The sequence below is a fragment of the Ornithodoros turicata genome, chromosome 9 (genome assembly GCF_037126465.1).
Source record: "Ornithodoros turicata isolate Travis chromosome 9, ASM3712646v1, whole genome shotgun sequence".
In the NCBI taxonomy this organism is placed as follows: Eukaryota; Metazoa; Arthropoda; class Arachnida; order Ixodida; family Argasidae; genus Ornithodoros; species Ornithodoros turicata.
In genome coordinates this window covers 28,457,625-28,482,887 of record NC_088209.1, presented here as the reverse complement: position 1 = coordinate 28,482,887, position 25,263 = coordinate 28,457,625, and the positions used below count along the sequence as shown (strand labels likewise).

Sequence of the window (25,263 nt, the reverse complement as noted above, 5' to 3'; positions counted from 1 at the left end):
CCTATTGATCTGAGGCCAAATTTCGAAGGTCCTTCTTCCAGTCCCAATGCACCATGCTACCTGCGAAATAAGGAGTACCTTTTAATGAGTCCGTATGTGTGTCCTTGCTGTGAGCAATATAGGCACCTTCATTTCTGTGCTGAAAGTGTTAAAACATGGAAGACTGACCTATTGGTGTTCTTTGAGGCAAAATTTCGAAGGTCCTTCTTCCAGTCCCAATGTCCCATGCTACCTGCGAAATAAGGAGTACCTTATAATGAGTCTCTGTGTGTGTGCTTGCTGTGAGCAATATAGGCACCTTCATTTCTGTGCTGAAAGTGTTAAAACATGGCAGACTGACCTATTGGTGTTCTTTGAGGCAAAATTTCGAAGGTCCTTCTTCCAGTCCCAATGTCCCATGCTATCTGCGAAATAAGGAGTACCTTATAATGAGTCTGTGTGTGTGTGCTTGCTGTGATGAATATAGGCACCTTCATTTCTGTGCTGAAAGTGTTAAAACATGAAAGACTGACCTATTGATCTGAGGCCAAATTTCGAAGGTCCTTCTTCCAGTCCCAATGCACCATGCTACCTGCGAAATAAGGAGTACCTTTTAATGAGTCCGTATGTGTGTCCTTGCTGTGAGCAATATAGGCACCTTCATTTCTGTGCTGAAAGTGTTAAAACATGGAAGACTGACCTATTGGTGTTCTTTGAGGCAAAATTTCGAAGGTCCTTCTTCCAGTCCCAATGTCCCATGCTACCTGCGAAATAAGGAGTACCTTATAATGAGTCTCTGTGTGTGTGCTTGCTGTGAGCAATATAGGCACCTTCATTTCTGTGCTGAAAGTGTTAAAACATGGCAGACTGACCTATTGGTGTTCTTTGAGGCAAAATTTCGAAGGTCCTTCTTCCAGTCCCAATGTCCCATGCTATCTGCGAAATAAGGAGTACCTTATAATGAGTCTCTGTGTGTGTGCTTGCTGTGATCAATATAGGCACCTTCATTTCTGTGCTGAAAGTGTTAAAACATGAAAGACTGACCTATTGATCTGAGGCCAAATTTCGAAGGTCCTTCTTCCAGTCCCAATGCACCATGCTACCTGCGAAATAAGGAGTACCTTTTAATGAGTCCGTATGTGTGTCCTTGCTGTGAGCAATATAGGCACCTTCATTTCTGTGCTGAAAGTGTTAAAACATGGAAGACTGACCTATTGGTGTTCTTTGAGGCAAAATTTCGAAGGTCCTTCTTCCAGTCCCAATGTCCCATGCTACCTGCGAAATAAGGAGTACATTCTAATGAGTCTCTGTGTGTGTGCTTGCTGTGAGCAACCTAGGCACCTTCATTTCTGTGCTGAAAGTGTTAAAACATGGAAGACTGACCTATTGGTGTTCTTTGAGGCAAAATTTCGAAGGTCCTTCTTCCAGTCCCAATGTCCCATGCTACCTGCGAAATAAGGAGTACCTTATAATGAGTCTCTGTGTGTGTGCTTGCTGTGAGCAATATAGGCACCTTCATTTCTGTGCTGAAAGTGTTAAAACATGGAAGACTGACCTATTGGTGTTCCCTGAGGCCAAATTTTGATGGTCCTTCTTCCAGTCCCAATGTCCCATGCTACCTGCGAAATAAGGAGTACATTCTAATGAGTCTCTCTGTGTGTGCTTGCTGTGAGCAACCTAGGCACCTTCATTTCTGTGCTGAAAGTGTTAAAACATGGAAGACTGACCTATTGGTGTTCTTTGAGGCAAAATTTCGAAGGTCCTTCTTCCAGTCCCAATGTCCCATGCTACCTGCGAAATAAGGAGTACCTTATAATGAGTCTCTGTGTGTGTACTTGCTGTGAGCAATATAGGCACCTTCATTTCTGTGGTGAAAGTGTTAAAACATGGAAGACTGACCTATTGGTGTTCTTTGAGGCAAAATTTCGAAGGTCCTTCTTCCAGTCCCACTGTCCCATGCCATCTGCGAAATAAGGAGTACCTTATAATGAGTCTCTGTGTGTGTGCTTGCTGTGATCAATATAGGCACCTTCATTTCTGTGCTGAAAGTGTTAAAACATGAAAGACTGACCTATTGATCTGAGGCCAAATTTCGAAGGTCCTTCTTCCAGTCCCAATGCACCATGCTACCTGCGAAATAAGGAGTACCTTTTAATGAGTCCGTATGTGTGTCCTTGCTGTGAGCAATATAGGCACCTTCATTTCTGTGCTGAAAGTGTTAAAACATGGAAGACTGACCTATTGGTGTTCTTTGAGGCAAAATTTCGAAGGTCCTTCTTCCAGTCCCAATGTCCCATGCTACCTGCGAAATAAGGAGTACCTTATAATGAGTCTCTGTGTGTGTGCTTGCTGTGAGCAATATAGGCACCTTCATTTCTGTGCTGAAAGTGTTAAAACATGGCAGACTGACCTATTGGTGTTCTTTGAGGCAAAATTTTGAAGGTCCTTCTTCCAGTCCCAATGTCCCATGCTATCTGCGAAATAAGGAGTACCTTATAATGAGTCTCTGTGTGTGTGCTTGCTGTGATGAATATAGGCACCTTCATTTCTGTGCTGAAAGTGTTAAAACATGAAAGACTGACCTATTGATCTGAGGCCAAATTTCGAAGGTCCTTCTTCCAGTCCCAATGCACCATGCTACCTGCGAAATAAGGAGTACCTTTTAATGAGTCCGTATGTGTGTCCTTGCTGTGAGCAATATAGGCACCTTCATTTCTGTGCTGAAAGTGTTAAAACATGGAAGACTGACCTATTGGTGTTCTCTGAGGCCAAATTTCGAAGGTCCTTCTTCCAGTCCGTCCCATGCTACCTGCGAAATAAGGAGTACCTTCTAATGAGTCTCTGTGTGTGTGCTTGCTGTGAGCAATATAGGCACCTTCATTTCTGTGCTGAAAGTGTTAAAACATGGAAGACTGACCTATTGGTGTTCTCTGAGGCCAAATTTCGATGGTCCTTCTTCCAGTCTCAATGTCCCATGCTACCTGCGAAATAAGGAGTACATTCTAATGAGTCTCTGTGTGTGTGCCTGCTGTGAGCAATATAGGCACCTTCATTTCTGTGTTGAAAGTGTTAAAACATGGACGACTGACCTATTGGTCTGAGGCCAAATTTCGAAGGCCCTTCGTCCAGTCCCAATGCACCATGCTACCTGCGAAATAAGGAGTACCTTTTCAAGAGTCAGTATGTGTGTGCTTGCTGTGAGCAATATAGGCACCTTCATTTCTCTGCTGAAAGTGTTAAAACATGGAAGACTGACCTATTGGTGTTCTCTGAGGCCAAATTTCAAAGGTCCTTCTTCCAGTCCGTCCCATGCTACCTGCGAAATAAGGGGTACCTTCTAATGAGTCTGTGTGTGTGTGCTTGCTGTGAGCAATATAGGCACCTTCATTTCTGTGCTGAAAGTGTTAAAACATGGAAGACTGACCTATTGGTGTTCTTAGAGGCAAAATTTCGAAGGTCCTTCTTCCAGTCCCAATGTCCCAGGCTACCTGCGAAATAAGGAGTACCTTCTAATGGGTCCGTATGTGTGTGCTTGCTGTGAGCAATCTAAGCACATTTATTTCTTTGCTGAAAGTGTTAAAACAGGTAAGACTGACCTATTGGTGTTTTCTGAGGCCATACTTCGAAGGCCCTTCTTCCAGTCCCTTTGCACCTGTAAAATAAGGAAAATCTTATACAGATCTAAGTTTAATTTCAGCCCAGCAGGAGCTTTATTTATTTTTATTTCTCAGAAAGGTCATCCTTTATGTCCAATTGTACCTGCAAAATGATGAGCACCTATACTGCTGAGTGTGTGCTTAGTATTAGCTCAATCACACTTCTGCGAGTTTTCTAGTAAATGAACGCATTTCCCTAGAGAACTGAGCCAAAATTGCATGGGCTCTTCATATTTTTCTTTCATACTCAGTCAATCAATCTGTTAGAGAGGCTAGTATATTTTCCGTTTCAAAATGAAACGAAATGCAAGACACCCGAATGATTTGTTTCAATGAAGAAAAGAAGGAAGGAACCACCAAGTAGCTTTCTAGGCAGGTCCGAAAGGAAAAAATTCCATAGCTTTCTCATATATCTGACGTGCATGTGGCACAACCGGTGTGTAGGAGAAAAGGTCCCTGGAGAAAATGTCGGCGAGAGAGAGAAAAAAAAAGTCCCATAAAAGTATGCCAGCTTATTAGCAACACATATTTTAATACCGCGTACACAGTATATGTTCACTACAGTGCTGCTAACTGCAGTAAAAGCTCCTGAAATATGCATGCAACTATGAACCAAAATCTTTAAAGATCTGCAATATATTTGCCTGTATACCTGTTATGAAAGGACGGCACCGAATACAGAGAACCTGACACCTTCGTATAATGGTCATTCTGCTCCGAAATCATTCCATGCCGATGTCAATGCTATTTGTCTCATACTTGTTAGTATGACAGTTAATTAACTTACATTAGAAATACGAAGACAATTCATTCAGATACAGGATAAAGATGTGTTTTCGGTCCTCGATAAAATGACCTGCTCGTGGGTTTCGGATGACGCACGTCTAAGCAGATCCACGAAGTTCAGAATAACTCATGATGCTCTTTGTGGCAATGGCCAATATACCTAACAGGGCAGTGTCCTTGGCTATCTGGCCGTTGGAACCTGGTGCAGCCGTGCGGGGCAAGTATATGGGGGGGGGGGGGGGATTTGTTTATATAAAAAAAGGAAAATTATTGGCTCGACCAAAGGGCAAGCGGATAGAGCCGGATCTACGTCCGATCTGTGAGATAACGGTGAAATAAAGGTGTCGAATGATTACATTTCAAAAATATATTTTAAAGCCACAATGATGTAAATATCCGTTTCGAGTTCTTTCCTTTCTCTCTTGTTTTTATCAGCATTAAACATATACCCCCCCCCCCGGGGGGCCGAAAGGGTGCCGTTGTCGAAGCCCCGGCCAATGTGTTAGCAGGTTAGGTGGGACCCCTTTGAGCATACTACAGGCTACTTCCTGCCAGCCCCAATAAAATATTTCTAACTACCACTACAACATTAGTACTGTCTTTTGACTATTATCTCCGAGTACTTCGAGCAATTTGTACTGGCTCCTTTTATTTACCATTCATGGACTACTGTGTGTGACAATTTCTGACGGTTACTTCGAACTGTTCCCGATAATTTAGACCTTCTTGCGTTTTAGACCTCTTTACTATTGATACTATGGATACTTCTTTCTACTCTGCACTTCAATATATCCTTACCAGTATTTCCACTTCCACAGTTTTCTGTCTACTGATACCGCTTCCAGATTGTTTCAGACTTTTATTATTTGTGTGACTTTCTGATATGTATATTCCATCCGTCGACGATTAGTGTCACCAACGCTCCAACCAGTGATCCAACGCTCGCTTTTCGGATGCCACGAAATACTTAGTCGTCAGGATGCTGCATAAATTCATCGGAAGCGACTCAAACGTGGCTTTTACGGTTCAGTGGCGTTACCGCCTGCGACAAGTTGACTCTCCAAGATGCCGTCGCTGTGGCGATCTGGAAAATGTAGAACACATATGCTTCTCCGTTCCACCAACTTTTCTCGACCACACTTACAGTGCCGTGCCTATAAATCAACTCCCACCCTCTCACTACGGCAAAATTGCTTGTTCCGTGGTGAAATGTAGCCCGCAAACGCAGTCTGCACAGTCTGCTAACCTTTTGGAAAACGTGACATATTGGTCCTCACTGTGACTCATCAACCAAACCGCAGCGAGAGTATACACCACCTCTAGAATATAAACGGCGCATTTTCTCGAGTTTTATGGCTTCTTTGTATCACTACTTTCTACGGTTTCAATTTTTAATTCTGGTTTTGACCGATACTTTTACTGACAGCCACCACCACGGGACGCTACGACACATATTGCCACTCCCGACAGCCCTATAAATCTACTACATTTGAACGCGTTTGGCACAATGTTACGTTATTATTGGCACAAATTTTATGGTTACACCTACTATTGATTTGGTACACAGATTACTTTCCGAAATGGGCTGGCCAACGTTGATATGTCAGCACTGGTTCACCTTAGGCTTAGTCTAGACAGCATGTGAACAGAGTGCCTTTCCAATAGGCGAACACGGACGATTACATGCTGGCGTCAGGAAGGCTTTTTCGGGCCATTCCGTGCGCGTTATGCGAAAACAATAGCGGGAAAATACCTCCAAACATCAGTGCTTTCCCTGCTGTGCTGGGAGGTGCGCCGAGGCAGTGCAGAGGATTGTTTTCTGTAATACAAACACATTAACTGCGCATGTTCCTACGCCCAGTTCTTCGCCAGACTTCAAAGAAGATAACCGAATCGCGCCAAAACGCCCCCTGATATCAATTAAGATCACGCACGTCTAGATAACAATTCCTGATAATGCCCTGTGAAAACTTTGAGGTGAACCTTCTGATAACCTGAGTAAAGAGTTGGAGCGAAAAAGATGAAATGGTTTGTCAGTTCGCTGAAGTTTGTCAGATATGCTTGGCCATACTATACATTTTCTATGTTTTTGCTCAGATGGGCTTATTGCAATGACGATATCAAGGGACACTGAATTCAATTCAGTGGTGGCGTGAAATGCGTAAAGCCTTATTGGGCGTTATTTGTATTTATATATTATTTATAATTTAGAACAAATAGGTTAATATATCAGACGGCTACGAAGTTGAATAAAAGTGAAATAATAAGACTTGGACTACAGATTACAGGAACGTTAACAAAAACTAATTTATTTAATGGGCAATTTAACACATAGATTAAAAAAAAAAGAATGGTCGACGTTTCGACAGTGGCACTGTCTTCGTCAGGACAAAAGAGGTCCAAGGGTTGCATATTGCTTAAATAGGTTTCCTGGGAGACGTCACAATCGGTGCAAGTATGCCACGTGGCAGTTGTCTGAGTCATATTCTGGAACATTAACAACATTTTTTTTAATCTATGTGTTAAATTGCCCATTAAATAAATTGGTTTTTGTTAACGTTCCTGTAATCTGTAGTCCAAGTCTTATTATTTCACTTTTATTTATAATTTATATATATTATTTGTATTTATATTTGTATTTATATATTATTGGGCATAAGCGGGCAATACTCTGATAGAAGATACGTACACGCGATAACTGCTTCTATGCGGCTACATGCAAGCATATGAACACGGCTTTAGACATTACATCTGAACCCACACGCGGCGCAGTATGGACTACGCGTGCATCAAATCGGAGGGAACCATGTCTCTCTAAGCAATATGTGGCCACCAAATTTCCGGCGTCCTTAGAATCAGTAGGCGAACGGGGTACTAACCGATCCAGCGCTCTACAGCGACAAAAGTAGAACGGAGGAAGACAAATATAGTGTAAGGACAATTAAGGGCATCTACAGTATGGCGCCCTTACAGCATCCGTGCCTAACACGGAACTCAAAAGAATATATCCTTGATAAGGGTGATAGAGCAGTATGATTATCAGCAATCCTTTATGGACGCGCACATTACCTAAATTATCCTTACTTTCACTGCTTAGCAAAACTAATAAACAATGATCAAGCACGCTGTTTGCGCACACTATACAGACTTGGCAAATTCGAAGATCGCGAACGAAATGCAGTTATACAGTTATTGTCTTGCCCTGCGGATCCAGTTGTTACATGATGTTCTTTTTGTCGTAAAATAAACTGAAACTATCACACACCCTACTACCATTATCAAATACTACTTATCAGTTATACACTTCCGTCATATCAGGTCCCTCGTCTTTGCCGCTGAGGGGTGACCCTACTTTCTATGAACATGACTTTTTGTGCTAAGTGTTATATTGTGCTTATTCTTCCGTTTGTGTTTGTATATATTTTTTATACTGTAGTATCGTCCTATGTTATATACATATGTATTGTGATGTGATAAAGAAAAAAATGGGGATGTGAGTTTAGACGAAGTCAAACTGGCTACCCCAGTACGCTTACACACAGAAAGTACAAACAGATGATGAGATGATGAGAAAACAAAGAGATGATGAACAGAGATGATGATGGACTTCAACATGTAGTTCATAAGTTTCGATCAAAATGTCGCAATATATGTATTGTCTTATGTTATATACGTATCGCTCTTTTAACCACTGCTGTGTTGGCTGAAGAGCAGGACTCGTGCACGTCGAGCTACATATAATGCGTAACTTTCTTCCTCAGTATCCTGTAGCCTTTTGTTTTCCTTGTACGTTATATGAAATAAAATAAAAAGAAATATATTATGCATTGTTTGCGACGCTTAGAGATCCAACGTTTCACCGTTGGGCAACTCATAAGGGAAGGGGGTGGTACTGCGAGGAGAGCAGCGCGGGAAAAATGGCACGCGCATTTATTCTGGAAAACGAAAACATCTTCTAGAATGATCTTCTGCTAGATAAGACGAGTGGCGATAGCAAGGTGTTATCGCCGATGGTGGTCTCACACGTGCTGTTTCCCTCTTTACTGCGAGGGAACTTGAGGCTTATATAACCCGCAGCGGTATCCAGCGCCATAAAGGACAGCCATCCTGACGACTGGTGTGAGCAACAGCAGCCGCGAGCGGCGGAGGGGTTCCTACGGCAATCTACTGCAATCTACTGCAGGGAATGGCGATGTAAGTGAATAGTTATGCTCTTTTTGCTGCTGCTGCTGATTATGCTGTTTCCTGAATGTTACTTGTGTTCTCTGGGGCTGGCTTGTCCAGGGAACATGAGCGGATAGTTAGCGGTTTTCGCTAGTGTCTTCTTTCTTCTTTGCGTTTTGCTTATTTGCTCTTTCCTGGTGTTTGTCTTTTCTTTGACGGTAATGCCGCCCAAGAGGAATTCTAGCTCCCTCGACAGTACGGTGGACGAACCTGCGCCGGCGGCACAGGACCTGTTGCTACAGCAGATGACTTCACTCCGTACGCTGTCTCAACAGCTCGGCAGCTCCTCAGCCGTCCTCGGACACCCCGTTGCGCATGAACTTGACGCTTTCCAGCCACAGCGACCCAGGTCAGAAGACTTCCTCATCGACTTGGACGCTTGCCATAGGGAAGTCCGAGTCACCGACGAGATCGTCCGGCGTAGAGTATACTGTCCGCAGCTCTTGGATGACTGTCCTTCCCGTGACGTCTTGCACTTGCCAAACGTTTGAAAACGTGGGAGTGTTGCGGATAGCAAGGTGTTATCGCTGATAACCCCCTTTATTTCCCAATTCTTTTCTTTTTAATTTGCTTGTTTAATTTTCCTTTGTTCATTTTTTTTTTTTTTTTTTTGCGGAATAGCAAGTTGACATGTCGTCTGGCTGACCTTTCCTCCCCCTTTTTGTTCTAATAAATATCCCCCCCCTTCCTTGACGTGCCGTCTGTATCTTTACGACTGTTGCAGACGACGGAGATATTGCGACGCAGTGGTCTTTTGGGAACGGCGCTGGATGCAAATAAACATGTTTAACCTCAGCGTTGTTCTCTCGGGTCTGCATGGGTGCAGGTCAAAATCTCCGGAGCACGCGCTCGAATGCTCTGTGTTGTCTGTCCTAGACGACAACAATAAATGATGACTATGCTATGGCGTCTGTCCCTAGATGCATGCTAGAGCTCGCCTCTGCTCGTTTGCCCATCTGCTAACCTCTTAGTTTTCTGAGGCCTAATTTAGTGAGCCGTTCTTCCAGTTCCATTCCAGGTTCTACCTTCTACTGGAGCTGGACTCTTTTATCTTGTTGCTGAAAGTGTTAAAACAGCACGACTGATCTGGGGCCAAATTTAGGTCCATGGTACCTGCGAAATAGAGTACCCCTGCGTGTGTCTGCATGCGTACTGTGAGCACTCTAAACAGTTTCATTTCTTTGCTGAGTGTTGAGACACCTAAAAAAAAAAATTAAGGCAAGGCCAACCTCGTGGTGACTTCAGATCGCCGTGAAGGGAGACAAAGTAGTGCATGCCCGCTCTTCGATAGTTTTCAGGGCGAGAGCAGTAGGACTGTTTTGGAGGTGTGATGTGGGCAGGTATTGCGCTGGTCCCATCCTACAGTTGGCAAACCAGGGAAGGATAACAGACGCATTTTCGTTACTGCTATATATTAGTTTCCGTTATCCGTTTCTGATACCAGCCTTTCAATTTCGTTTCCGCTAATGGAACGGCTGTTACAGAGCAGCCAGAGGACAGCCCGTCCGGCTCTGTCAGCACCCTGTTGTGCCCAAGTGCTGCTTCGGTGTCACGCATATACACTACACAAGTAATTTTACGTCGTTGGGATGCGCACATCTTGCAAGACTTTTAAAAAAATGTACAAACATGTTTTCAGTCACTCGGAGTCGAGCAACTCAAGATGGGCGTGACCTTCATCCAATGTCGCATTCATAAGCGGACGCTCAGTAATAAATAATACCGCCATGGCCACGTGAAATGAAAACAAAGAAAAGAAAAATGTCAAAATGAATAACTAAAAATCGCAGGCTGTCATATTCGTGCTATCGTGCAGTACAGTGATCTGTTGATGTTATGAGTACTAGGACGAGGTAAGTGATAGATATGCCCTCGAGGTCCAACATCGCGTTTTCTTTCCAATCTCTCGTGTGGTATTTAGACCATTACAGGGAATGTTGTCATCAAAATACAAAAATAAAATGAAAAATCACTCAAATGTCATTGCACAAGAAGGAACAGCCATTACCCAAATTCAATACCGGACGATAATTTCCGTTTCTGTTATCGTTACCATCTCCAATTTCGTTAATATACTGTTACCATTACCGTTACTCTTCCCTGATACAAACTCCCTCCATAGATACTTATCCTACGTGACAATAGACGCGGGATATAATACGCTGGTTCCACATTGTTGCCGAGTTAACGACCTCCTTAGACGCGAGGAGAACAACAGCTACTGCCTCTTCTACCTCCCATTTAAGGGAAAGGAAGAAAGCGCGTTTCTGGCGGAGCGAAAAAAAAGTACCTCCAAGCCTGCCGTATTTTCGGGAACAATTTCCACGCACTATACTGTCTCTATGCATTTTCGGAAACGACAACGGCATTGGGGCACCAAAAGGTACAGGTGTTGTCATTTCACGGAACTTGTATCTTTCATAATTAAAAACTTTATTGGTCAGAATTAATGAGGCCAATCGTCTGAGGAGGTTGCTGGTGCAGCCATCAGGTAGCCCACTTGACCTGTAATATATTGTCACTTATTTTAATTAAAAAAAAAACACTTCCCTATTTTATAAAGTTCCGTATTTTGTTGGCGGGCACACACCCATGTATGTGCATTTTATTTTGGGAAATTTTCATTTCCAGCTTCCCTATGATAGTTTCGTCATTCGACCGATAGGGATGTCTGTCGCCACAGAAGCCACGAACCGTGTGCAGGGCGCGCTTCACGCAACGAAAAATCATTCTACCACGCCTCTTGATATATACTTCCATACCATGGCAGAACAACTGAGAGCCACGGACACAGAAGGACACACACATACACACACAAGTCCTCAAACGCAGCAAAAACTTTTTATTTGACCATCCCAACTCAAATTCGGCGAAGGGTGGGCAAGAGGGAAAATGGGGAATGTCATTAGCAATCCCTCCTTTTCCCCTTTTGCCTCCCTTGGAGTGTGGGATTGCTGTGACATTCCCCCTTGTGGCATTTGCCTCTCTTCGACGATTTTTGGGAGCATAAGTTGGGTTGGCCAAATAAAAACTTTTTGCTATGTTTTGGGGACTTGCGCGTGTCTTTCTGTGTCTGTGCTTGTCGGTCCTTCTGCCATGTTTTATTACCTGCTTGCCTGCGCCTGTCGTACATGCAACCTAAGGACTGCATTGCGGGTGAATCTTTTGGTTGCTATATGTCTGAAATGTTGCGTACATAATTTATTCGGGCCATCCTTCCGTTTCGTAAACGTTATTTTCATAATTAAACGTGATAAGAACTCATTATAAAGTTCTTCGGCACCCGAGATGCCGTTGTTAGGTTGAACGCAACCGTCAGTATATGCTCAGTTTTCATCTTCGAGGCTAAACGGCATTACCAAGGTCGACCATGACGTGGACTCAAGCTCAGTGAGGACGTCCATGTACAGCTCGTAATAACGAGCTCACCGTCTCCTCGCTAATTCAGCGACCAGGTCGTTCGTGTGTAGATTCAGGCGGTGTCTCTCCACGAGTGGCCATTCGGAAAAGCGCACAGATTCGATCCTGGCGGCGTCGCGCTTCACCTGTCATGCATGAGGGCTACGCGGGGGAAAAAAGGAACCTGTGCGCTACTTTTTACCTGTATATCGTGCTCCAACAGATGGGTGGCATCCGCTAATCAACTTTCATCGCACACTCGCCGAATGCGTAGGTATGAACGACGCACTAGGCGTTTCCACTGGCGACCACCGCGACTCTTGGATCGTGATTGGCACAACACGTACACCACTGTTCATGCTGCCGGAACGGTCACCTTGACGTCCCACGACCTTCCTTCCATTGCTGCGTGTATTACCCGGACTTCGTAGTTCAACACGTAGGGGAGCCGAAAAATAAAAAAAAGTGCTTCAAAATGTCGTCACTTAAAGTGTGTCCGGCGGGTTAAAGGACAACGGATGCGAAATTTATCAATTGCAAGAAAAGGTTCAAACGAGGTGTAAATTTTACGTAGAATTGTGGTGCCAGCAGTATTTTGTGAGTACGGTGTGCGGATGGGCATATTTTTGACGATTACGAGCCCGCTGGGCTTCCCGCCCGACACGATCGCCCACGGAGCGCGCACGCTGTCGCAAAGCATTGCGGGAGAAGGTTGCAGAGGAGAACAGTTGCAGCACACTGTGCACACAGTTCCTGCTGAAGTCGACCCAGGACGCATACTAACCCCCCCCCATTCCCCCACTCCTTCCTGCTGTCCTCTCCCCATCTGTTCACATCTGTACGCCGCTCATAGCCACAGTTGCTTCGCGGGACTAACACAGAATTAAAAAAAAAACAAAGGGTGTCCACCAAACCATTCAACATGCGCACAACATTATTTTTTTATGTATGTATGTGCTTGCTGGATCAGTGATAGTAAGCACTTGATGTGCCGTGTACCAGTGGTTTACCCCCCGCACCCCCTTTTCTGTCCTATGCGTCCCCTATACCTGTCTACCCCCTTTGTTATTCCAGCTTTGGATGCGTGTCGGGAATGATATACTATGACGCTGTTACAATGTAACTGTCAAAAGGCTCCCCCCCCCCCCCCCCCCCGTTTTTTTGCACCGCCAAGTGCTCAAGTATTATGCTGAGCATTCGTACTTTGCTTCAAGTGACACTTTGATGTCAAATACTGAAATGTCCTTTTCGCAACATAAAAAGAAATACCAACACAATGATAACGCATAATATACAGGGTTCGTCACGTAAGACTGGCCAGAATTTTTATTAAAAATAAAGCTATGAGCTACAGCGGCGCAGCGTGGGTTCCCAGCGCCCCCAAACAATACACATACCCCCCCCCCCCCCCCCCCAAATTCGGGGATGGACGTGCTGGTTTCAGAATTTGGTAAACGTGAAATGGCTTGCAACTAGGCCATTCTCTTAATCTGCCATCTAGCTTTCCCCCGAAATCCCCTAATTAAGTTAGGGGATTAATTAATAAATTCTAGGTAATTAGTCATCTTGTAGTTGCACACTTTCTTCGAGAGGATGTCCGCCTGGCCGTAGAACAATAACACATAATATATGTATAGTATGTACAAAAAAAAGTCGACAAAAATCTTCACACGTTTTCCAATCATGTAGACTTTAGACGACGTAAGCTTCTGGGCAAAATAAAAATAAAATAAAAAACGTAAAAATCGAGGAAGGTAATATAAAAGTTAGCAGTAACAGATATGCGCCAGGTCATTCATTGCTCCAAAGTTGCAAAGTGAGCTGGAATTAGAACAAGCATGAGTATTATTGAACTGCAGTCGAAAAAAATAATTTTCTCGCGACAATCCCATACAAGGCCATGCGCATATCTATGGTCCTTCCGTGTGCACCTAGAACGCACGTGCGGGACAAACAAAATGGATACTTTCCTTTGCCTTATCTCGCCCCCTCTTTTTGTGGTTTGCCCAGGACGTAAACAGATGTGTTTCGGACGACATATGGATTTTCTCTGCCTCCGTGTGGAGCTCGCTTGACTGACACCCTCCTGTTGGAAATTTACGAGCGAGTGTAGCTGTCACCGTCTTCTGAACCTAGCTTTGGCGCCGTCGCATTGTAATTCGAGGTTCCAGTTCCCTAACTTTCAGAAGGCTTTGCACAAGCCCATTACCAGTTGCTGCAACGTAACAATTATTTAGGGCGATTTTACTAGGTTAATGAAGACTGCCTTTACATAATCTGGTGCGCTAAAAGTGAACACAAACCGAGAGATATTGCGATGTCAGAATCAAGCTGGGTGAGCGTCGTGGCTGTCATACGACAGCTATATCATGTAGCAAGTGCTGTTCGCAAGTTCTCCAGTCGAATGTGAAAAGAAACTCAAAGCCCGATTGAAGGAGTGCAGCACGTATTGCTACCACTGTTGCGGCAGAAAAAAATAAAAAATAAATGAAGGAAAACGAAAAAAAAAAAAAAAAAAACTATCTAGAACATTGGTCTAGATTATTCAAAAAAGAAAGGCATTTCAATAGCGCATGTGTACAGAAGCTTTACGTTTACAAAGCTGGCACAAAAAAAAAAAAGGAAACCCATTGATACTTGTGTATCTGCCAGCACGCAGTGCATGTCACTTCACCATCTTCGCACATTCAAAACGTCCATAACTTAAAAACTCGAGACTAGGGGACAAAAAAGCGACAACGCAGACAAGGCCTCGTCTGTGGTGTCGTTGTTGTCCCCTAGTCTCGGGTTTTAAGTTATGGATCTATATCACCAGCTCGCTTGCTACCTCTCATATTCAAAAAGTGTTTTTTGTCGGGAGAGAATATTTTTGGTATTGATCAACAAGCCGGGAATAACGGATGCAAAGAAATGCTCAGCACGACCGCACCATCAGAGCACCACCCGTACTCGCTTGCGCGGGTCCTTTCATCCATGACCTCCCTATGACGTCACTAACGTCACCCCGTGCGAGCGAATCGCAGCCCCCGAGCCGCTAAAACAATCGACGCTTTCTCTCGTCTGCTATTCCGTTGCTCTCCCCGACGCTGTGCTGACAGTTCACGAAGTTCGTCTCGCTGCATCCATACTCTTTGACAGAAGTGAGGTTCGACATTTCGTGACTACATCTGATGAGCAATCCAGCGAGCAACTTGTCCGACTCTTCGCGGCCTAACAGCGGAAGGCCCAGAAGTTCCGTGCGTCCGACGAGCGGCAGAACCGCATGGAACACCGGAGCTAAACTGACTCGTGAAAAATCGCGAGATTTGGAAGCGTTTGTCGCAAACGCCGAGCAGTTCGAAGTTGTCGACGACAGTGAAGTCGTTCCGATACCTGAGCAAAAAGGATGCCTAGCGAGCTGCTTAAGAGGTCTACGAGGTAACTACTTCTAACATTTCTCTTCGGCATCGTAGAGTGGTGTGTGGTGTATCAGTCCGTTTTGACGTCGGCGGTGCTGCGCATGCTGACAGGCTCGACTCTTTCCGGGAAGTTTGGTAGTACAGCTTGGCACAAAAGTTTACGGAACACCGGGGTGTCGCGTTTCTCAATTGGAGCGACACCCTAGCAGCAAACAGGAGCAGACATACATATACTGATTCGACCTCCTCCTGATAGCTAGCAGGCGGCCGCTCCAACGAAGAAATACGCAGTATACCGTGTTCTGTAACCCTTTGCTACAAACTGCACCATATCCGAGGAAGGTGTGGAGCCCCTATTTTTTCGTAAATTTTACAGCTCCACCGCCCCCAAAATTTGGTTGATGTCCCCGGTCTCCCGAGCTATCGGACTTTACATGTACGGTATGCGGTCGTCACATTGGTCCACATTGGTCAACAGCGGCACATTGACCATGAACCTATGCATGGAAGCGAGAATTTCCCCCCACCTATTTTTTTTAAACATCCCCCTGAAATTTTTGAAATTGCTCAATACAGCATGGATACCAATGCATATACCCAGCAATTTGCCCAGAATTTCGTACTTTGGTGGGTGTTGGGCTCTGTATGGGGGTGTACTTACATACTTTTGACAAAATGTTGTGCCATCTCACAAAATTTTAGAGAGGTCTCCTCTAGATTTTTTTTTCTTGGGGGGGGGGGGGGGTCTGCATAACTCACTGCATTTTCCCATAAACATACACCCCCCTCCCCAAGATGTCGATTTCTGGGGAAATTACTGCGTGGAAGGCTGCGTAGTTAATTCTTCTGTGCATGCCAATCCAATAATTTCTACAGTATTTTACTTTCCCTGCAGCACCTCTTCAGTTCTTCAAAGCAAATAGAATTGAGAGAAATGCACCATTGGACTTCATAGTCCAAAGGTGCATCGCCCTCACTTGTGTGTTGAGCATCTGCTGCAAAAGCAAAGTAATTTAAGTAAGCATTTTTGTAGCATTACTTGTATGTGAATCTCCGTTACCTATTATGGAGCGAGCACCAACGGAAGACTTGAAAGAAATCACATACGTGTAAAATACTTAAATACTATTTAAGAACAACTTCTAAAGTTACGGTCAAGCCTTGCAGCAAATGCCAGTCTGCATATTTGTGTAGAGCTCGTTCTTCATTTTGCCTGAACAGGGGAATGAAGTGAGCTGAAGGCATGATTTTATAGAAAAGCTGACCAGTTTGTGAAAAACTTCTTGGTTAGAACAAGGCAGGAAGTACCTAATGCCCTCCCTCCTTGAGTTTTGCACCACATCTCCGTTGATATCATACAACCCAGTGCTATGTTGTGGTAGTAAGCCAGGCAGAAAGCCATGCATCAATACAGAGTACACAAAAATGTACCCTCTGTGTTACATTATGGATTGGTTTAGCAACCACTAAATGTGCCTGCTTTGGACTTCTCGCTACGTACACTAGCAATGTGAAGACAGCAACTGAAAGACGGTCAGGACATCCGGACTTCCCCTCCATATCGACTGGCTTTACTGAAGTTTTTTGTCGACCTCTGTCTACTTCACACTGAGCCATAAAAAATCTCCACGGAGTATTTGTAACTCAAAGCTCGATGCACACATTTTAACATTTGAATTTTTATGCACGACATTTTGTAGAAGCATGTGTGGAAGTGAAAGGCATATATCTGACTATAAAATGTAGAAGAGCATAGCCAGAAGTTTTACCCAATGAAGTAGAGGGTGCTGCAATCCTATTCTATTTCTCATATTAGGGCTATGGTCCACACGGCAGCTGCAAGATGGAAAAGCGGACAGGGAGTGGATCATCCGCACCACCCTCAGAGAGCTGGTGATATACATCTTCTTCCTCATTGTCCTCTGCATCTGTGAGTTTCAACTCTCTCGTCAACCGTAAAATATACTTCGCATCTCAGTTTCATTATGACATATGCAACAAGATATTCCACAGCAACGACAAAAGTTTGCATGTCACTTTTCTCCCAATTCTTCTCATCAGTGACCTTCGGGATGATGAGTCCAACAATGTACTACCAGACCAAGGTCATGAGTGACCTGTTCTTGGACTCCACGTTCAAAGACAACACAAGCAACCTCAGGGGCTCAAGCAACCTGGAAAATTTTTGGTCTGTAAGTAGACCGCTGAGCGACTTACGCTGCCCACAACAAAGCTGTACTACAGGTATACGCACACAAGATCAATAGGCTCATGAGATCCCCTTCGCTTTTTGAATTCCAGTTCGTGGAAGACGTAATGCTGGGTGCCCTCTATTGGGAGAACTGGTACAACAACCACAGCATGGCGTCCGATGACCGGAACATTCTGTACGAAAATCGGCTCTTAGGTTCACCCCGCATACGACAACTTCGAGTTCGCAACGACTCGTGCAATGTGCACTCGGACTTCAAAAAGGCAATAACGCAGTGTTACGACAATTATTCACCTCACTTCGAAGATGACTCGCCGTTTGGGCACATGAATGGCACAGCGTGAGTCATGAGCATACTTACATTACGTATTTACATTTTACATTACGTACATTTACATTACATATCTCATAATTCTGTAACGTTGATGTTGAGACTAACGAGGGATGCTTCCACAACAGCTGGACATACCACACTGAGAAGGAACTTGATGGAACGATGCACTGGGGATTACTGAACGCATACAGCGGGGCAGGCTATTACGCGGACCTTGGTATTACCAAAGAGGCTGCGACGCAAGTGATGGCAGATCTGAAGGAGAACCTCTGGGTTGGAAGGGCTACACGTGCAATCTTTCTGGATTTCACGGTCTACAATGCTAATGTCAATCTCTTCTGTGTCATCAAGTAAGGCTTCGATAATGTATCGCATGGTTAGGGTACATGCTTTCTGTGGTTCCTGAGAGTCAATGATTTCACCGCGCCCTGCGTGATTTCAAGAAATTCTGGGCGCTTATTATCGCTGGCGAGGGCGACCCTTCATGTTTCGTTTTCTCATACGTTGACCTGTGATGGACTATGGGCCAAGAAAGAAGAAATTGAAATAATTTAGAGACTTTCTTGTACTGTCACGATAATGTTCCCCCAGTTCAAAGCAGCATTATGCTCTCTGGGATCTTCTCAAGTTGCCCATTGCCAATTTCCTGCAGAAGATCACAGAATCAAAGTTCTGTCACACTCTGACAGAAAAAAGAATGGTTTATTGAATATTGAGGCTTCCCCAAAAATGAACGAACCTGTAATTCAATTGAACCGATTATTCTTGCGGTTCCCAGGTCGTCATTGGTTCAGATCTGGAGGCTTTCCAAACGGTCATATGTTTATTTATTATTATTATTATTATTATTTTTTTTTTGCAGGCTGGTTTTTGAATTTCCAGCAACAGGTGGCATGATTCCATCCTGGAGCTTCAGGACTGTAAAGCTGCTTCGCTATGTTTCTGCCACCGATTACTTTATACTGTCCTGCGAAGTTATTTTCACATTTTTCATCCTTTATTACATCGTTGAAGAAGCTCTTGAGGTAAGGTTCTACATCCCATAAAAACTTTTCAGCAGTTTAACTTTTTATGCTTACCACTACATTTGCCTTTCTGCAGATCAAGAACAATCGAATCTCATATTTTAAGTCTGTCTGGAACATTTTGGACGTTCTCGTGATTGTGGTGAGTTAACTTCCTACCAACATTGTTGAGATACATAGTCGCGCAGCATTTCAGTGGCCTATGGAATTAACTGCCAAACGTTTTGAATGCTTCACAGATTTCGATGCTCTGCATAACATTCAGTGTCTACCGAACCATAATGGTGGACAGCTTACTTGTGGACCTTCTCAACAAGCCCGACGAATACCCTGATTTCGGAAAGCTGGGCTTCTATCAAACACAATTCAACAATGCTGTTGCCCTCGCTGTCTTCTTTGCTTGGATCAAAGTTTTCAAATACATCAGCTTTAACAAGACCATGACTCAGCTTTCATCTACGCTTTCTCGGGTAAGGTCGTTGAAACACAAATGGCACTCGACATCCTTGTATGGGTGTTTCCCCACCGGCTAGCCTGGGCTTATGCCATTTTGTCCGTTGTATGAGGACCACTAGTTTTAGTGATAGACCAATAATATTCAGTTGCAAACACATTGGACGAGAGGATGAATCGAACACAAAACTGGAAATGAAAACTTGGTGGCACACCCACTTAAGTGATAAGAGAAAAAATGTATTATGGACCACTTTTATTCCTCGCTAATTCTAGTTAATTTGGAGGTTTCTCACTGTCCCATTAACGACTTCTCTTAATGCAGTATCTCATCAACTCAAACTTACAACTGACTGTTAATGAGGTTTCACTATGCATTTACGCACAAGTGCCTGGTTGACTGTGAGTGTATCTCTTTATCTCTCTCTTTCAGTGTTCGAAGGATGTGGCAGGTTTCAGCATTATGTTCTTCATTGTGTTCTTTGCTTTTGCACAATTGGGTTACCTCTTATTTGGAACACAAATTAAGGGATTCAGTTCATTCATCAATGCTGTGTAAGCAAAAAACTACCTTTATCTTGTCCTGAATGCTAAATATCATGCATACAGTGCATGAAAAGTTTGTTTTGCCAATTTCCAGGTTTACACTGCTGCGTCTGATTTTGGGAGATTTTGATTTTGAAGAAATGGAGGCTGCAAACAGAGTCCTGGGTCCCATTTACTTCCTGAGCTACGTTTTCTTCGTGTTCTTTGTCCTACTGGTAAGTGATTATGCACTTTTCTTTCCTGGCAAACTAAACATAGAACTGGATGTTGATAAATTTTAGAACCAATCTGGCTGGTCATACTTTACCTCAGTGCAGGAAGGGTATTTCTGTTAAAGACAGAGAAAGGTAGCAAATTTACAGACATGAATTTAGAGTTGAAGAAGAAAGAGAAGAAAAATTTACTGACATAGCGAAGAGCATAGGCCTTCACACACAACAACAAGGACGACAACAAACAACTGCATACGCAAGAATGATAAGCGATGGAGCATGCTGCACCAGTACTATCAGTGGTCAACATAGTTGCTGATGCAGCAAATGTCTTACTTGAAACCTGTTTCTGTGCAACAATGGGTTCTGTCAGTATTGAAAGTGACAGCTATATATACATTGGATCTTAACTTAACTGTACTTAATTACACAAAATGTCACTCCACAAAATCTCCACATAAAATGCAAAATGTCACTGTACAAGAAATGCATGGTATTTAGGAATAGCACTAGAAATTGTTGTATGAGATTCCAAGCTTGTATCTATGACTAGCTTGTGGTGATATAGGACTAGTTGATGCAAAGCAGTAAGCGAAATGACTCTGCATATATCAGCATGTATCCCTCTTCATTTCAGAACATGTTCCTGGCTATTATCAACGACACCTACGCAGAAGTGAAGACTGAAATTTCACTGCAGAAGAACGAGTTTGAACTGGTTGATTATTTCAAGAAGGTATGCAACGCGCTGCACTTCATGCTCCACAATTTGCAATGTGACATGCAATCTGAATTTCTTGTCTCGGTTTAGGGCTACAACAATATCCTGGGCAAGCTGGGCAAGCGTGACCAGATCATAGATATTCAAAACGCGTTGAAGATGGCAGACTCAAATAACGACAGCAAGCTAACATTTGAGGAAGTGAGGAAGACACTAAAGGCGTAAGTGATGTTGGGGGGGGTTTCTACATGTCAGTCTTGTGACTACAGTAGCGGCAATCTTGCTTGAGAAAACTGGATTTGACATAGCAATAGGACAAAGAAGGGTGCATCCATTGGTTTGTAGGTTTGTCAGATTTAAATACCTTTGACTGGCAATTGCTTTCACCAAGCAGTACAGTTTGCTTCCATTAGTTTTAACTCGGGGCAAGTTAACTCTTCAAACCTAAAGATGTCTGTGATATCGTTAAGTGGGTGCATGATGTCGCAGAGTCACAATATAGGGCTCCTGCACGCTTCAAACTGCTGCTTGTGCACAGATTATGTTGCGAAAACACTAGTCTGAAACAGCATACTCCGAGTACATTTGCATGCTTTAGAGCAAACGTGAAATATTAGCCAATATGTATTGACTGCCCCGTATGCCTCACTCTTTGTGACTACATTATACCCTGGTGGAGAGATTCCCAGGACTGTAGCTCGCATGTTGTCTCGGAGTATAGTGTAGAGTTAACTGCAACAGATTGCTCATTGTCTCCTGCAGTGTGAGCGAAAGTGGGAACTAGTGCTTTAAGTTTGTAAACTACAGCCATCGTGTATTCACGTTCTGTGTAATTTTCAGACAAAACTTCAGTGACATGGAAATTGAAATGATTTTCTCCAAATATGACGTGGATGGAAACCGAGAGCTAAGTGAGCAGGAGACGAAAGAGATGATGGCACATCTTGAGGGACAGAAGATGCAGCTCGACCAAGAAATTCAAAGGGAAAACACTGATGGTGGTGGCGGCGGTGGCGGTGGTGGTGACAACGGCACTGGTGTACTCGTAGATGACTTCAATGTGTAAGTTATTGCTATGAGAGTTTCACACAGGAAAATGGCAATTTACAACAAAAAGCATATTTATATTTATTGCATAGTTTCTTATTATCGGTAATTTTATAGAACCTCTTTATAGTGAAGTTGGTCGGACAGCCAAAAAACTTCACTATATCAGTATCTTCATTATATTGGTAGTTCGTAGTTGGAGATTCAACACACTGGTTTGCTTCACAATATCCATATCATTATTTCATTCCCCACATCACCACCAGCAATGGGGTAACTCCCCACTCATTGTCTTAACATAAAGTTGTTGTTCTTCTTCACTTAATGCAAGTGCACTATATATAGAGGTTACACTGTAACTGCATAATCATTTCCAGCTTAGAATCAGGAGAATAGGAAGGCGGTACCTGCCTGTACTATAGTACTGACAGTCTTATAGAACAACATCTGTCAAAAATATGCAGGCTGTCACGAAGGGTGGACCGCATGGAACATTCCATTGGGAGCATTGTGTCCAAAATTGACGCAGTTCTAGTCAAAATGGAAGCAATGGAGCAGACAAAGACACGTCGTCGTGAAAACATGAGCAAGATACTCGACAGCATCTCAGAGGTAAGCTGATAACAGAACAGAACTGATAACAGAACTTAATGTACAAAAATGCTACTGCATTGAACTGTACCTAACGTGAAGTGGAAAGTTCAAAACTGCTCAGACGGATGCAGCAAGGCATGAAATGTTAATACTGTGAGAAACTTTTGACTAGACAGGAACAACATGCATGAGCGTAGCATTACAGCATTGCTATGCATTAGTTGCACTGCTTACTTGTCTTTGATGTCTCACTGGCGGCAGCAAGGACAATGAAAAGACATTTCATGAAAACAAAGCGAGGTCACATGAGGATTTGAGCTCAAGTCTTGCTGGTTCAGTCAAGTTAACCCATAATGAAAACATACTATGTCTGAAAAACTTTAGGTTATATGTGGGTAGATATTGTTGGTGGGTGTAACCAAGCTAATAATGTGCAGAGATTTTCTTACTAGGCCCTGCAACGTGCAGTTTTCAAAGTAGTTTAACGATATGTACTGCCAAGAGACATACTTTTGTGCTGCACTTCCAACAAAAACTGTATGTGCCTATCAAGAAAATTACACTTTTCTGCCAGAGAAAGCAGTCCATTAACACTCGAGTTTTCGTTACACATTATGTGAAAAACGTTTGCTTATAGAATGAAGGCATTGATGACAGAACAAAGCGACAACAAATGGAGAAACTTGTGCGTGAAGAACTCCAACATTGGGATTCAGAAGCCTCTCTTCACACTCCAAACAGGGTAAGGGGCATCTTTTCTTAGCAAGAAGGCATCTTAGTTTTCTTGAATATTTTTTGAAACTTTTTTGAGCGAAGTGTTATGCTAATGCCAAGGTATGAATTTTGCTTCATACTGTGTAAATAGGACTTATTTCCTTACACAAAAAAGATTATGTCGAACAGAAAAGCCACACAAAAGCAGTGATGTATGTCATTCGCACATCTAACCTCGGGATGGGAGCTGCCGATATCTTTCGAACGGAGGCGGTGGCTCTTATCCTATGGCTCCTTCTTTAATCTTGGTACAGAGCAAAGTATATAGTATTGCACAAGTTCCTTCCAACGTTCCTGCATCATTTGCCACTGCCTTTTGCGAGGAAAACTTTTCATCCAGCAGTTTTGTCTGCGACTCACGCAGTGAAGCATGGACATTATGCATTGCTATGCTAACCTCTGAACGTTGTCTGGTCAGTGTGCTAGCTATCAAACGTAATATATTACGGTTCCAAAAATTGCACTGCGAGGTCAAAGATGCCATAGGAAATGCCATCATTTAGAACTCTGTGTTGCGACTCTGCTGTTTAACATCCACCACGGAACGTAACATAGCTAAACAGCTCGAATAATGGAGCCTGTTGTCTTGCCAAGCTGGTTACAAATTTGTAGCTCTGCGCACCTTTTGGAAGCATGTGTTCACAGCGTGTTTACCAAGACAGCTGGTGCTCCTAAGTGCTTCAATAGTAGTAAAGTTCACAGAAGTGCGTAGTGTAATTGTCAAAAGGTGCTCTCAAATCAAATGCAGGAAGTGTCCAAACGAAAATTGTATTCCTAATTCACTGGTATTATTGCACTATTGCGGGGCGTCTGGCATTTCTCGGGGTGGGCAGAGGAATAGTGCAACTATGCAAATTAAAGAAAAAAAGAAAGAAGTTGGGCTAGTATGGGGAGTCAAGAGTCCAATGATAAATATCTATAGTTCAGCTAGGTTCTGGATGTGCAAGGACACGCAACAAAATAAATATATCAAACTGCTGTCTTTAGATGGAAAACTTACCTATGTGTGCATCTCGTCCTCATGCCATGGTGGCTGCTGTGACCTGCAAGTACATAGCTGCAGCATATAAACTGGAACGTTAATCCTACACTAGCCATTCTTCGTTCTAGTTTCATATTGTCTTATAACTATGCACGTTACAGGAAAGGACCAGTTCGCCTTAAGAACCCGCTGTGCAGTCACTTGCTGAAGGAACTGAAGTGCCTGCCCCTCCAGAGGGGAACAAGATACGGCCGTCCTTTGACACGACTCCAGCAGAGCAACAAATACTTTGAATCGTATATATTTGGTCTTCACAAAGGCCCCAGCAGACACTTGTTACCATTTAGATCAACTGCTTTATGATCACAAGGTAGCAAGCAGCAAGTACACTGCTTGACATAGCTATCAGCATGTGTTGACCTATTTCACACGAAGCAATTGAATGCACGGTTTCGTAAGGAAACAAAAGTTTCTTTCCCTGCGCATTGCCATTCTTTTGTACATGTCAGCATAGTCAGTACAGTACGAGTCAGTGGAAACTATCCGTAGTGTACAAAGTCACAATATCTCACTTGTGTTGTGTTTTCCAACTCAATGTCCTCCAGATCATTCCCCCATCACCCTGAGAGTAAAAGTTTTTCAAAAAGCTGCAGTCTGACTATTGTAAATGTTAGTATGTATAGGTATAATACCTTGTGTTCTTTGAACACTGCCGGGCAAAGGTCTGGTGTTTATTTCAGGAGCTGTAAAATTGGGTGGAAAAGCAGATTTTTGTGTCTGTGCTGATTGTATGTGCAGTACTCAGCATTCTCCAGTACCCACATTGGTGGCTCAATTTGCACTTTAGTATAAGCTCGTTTTCAGGGTCGTTTTACTCCAAGTGAGGATGATGCAAACTGGGGGATAAAAATGGGTTTAACG

The 25,263-nt window shown here is 43.4% G+C and overlaps 1 protein-coding gene and 2 long non-coding RNA genes across 3 annotated transcripts; 2 read left to right on the top strand and 1 right to left on the bottom strand.

The window, feature by feature from the left end:
* Nucleotides 1-2,896: 2,896 nt before the first annotated feature.
* On the bottom strand, nt 2,897-6,236 carry LOC135367846 (uncharacterized). The gene is made up of 6 exons (XR_010414547.1): nt 6,175-6,236; nt 3,576-3,631; nt 3,404-3,467; nt 3,236-3,295; nt 3,069-3,127; nt 2,897-2,960 (listed from the first exon to the last, which is right to left on the bottom strand). It is a non-coding gene; the product is annotated as an uncharacterized LOC135367846 (long non-coding RNA).
* A 2,154-nt stretch (nt 6,237-8,390) lies between these two features.
* LOC135367845 (uncharacterized) lies at nt 8,391-9,333 on the top strand. Its single transcript, XR_010414546.1, has 2 exons — nt 8,391-8,615; nt 8,819-9,333. It is a non-coding gene; the product is annotated as an uncharacterized LOC135367845 (long non-coding RNA).
* A 5,759-nt stretch (nt 9,334-15,092) lies between these two features.
* Nucleotides 15,093-24,994, top strand: LOC135368514 (polycystin-2-like). The gene is made up of 16 exons (XM_064601864.1): nt 15,093-15,461; nt 17,259-17,372; nt 17,504-17,634; nt 17,744-17,994; nt 18,114-18,338; nt 18,851-19,013; nt 19,090-19,155; nt 19,253-19,483; nt 19,900-20,021; nt 20,107-20,227; nt 20,862-20,960; nt 21,036-21,166; nt 21,786-22,007; nt 22,457-22,604; nt 23,224-23,328; nt 24,504-24,994. Exons 1-16 carry the CDS (start codon nt 15,215-15,217, stop codon nt 24,522-24,524), a joined length of 2,397 nt encoding a protein of 798 aa, XP_064457934.1. The 5' UTR covers nt 15,093-15,214; the 3' UTR covers nt 24,525-24,994.
* Nucleotides 24,995-25,263: the final 269 nt, after the last annotated feature.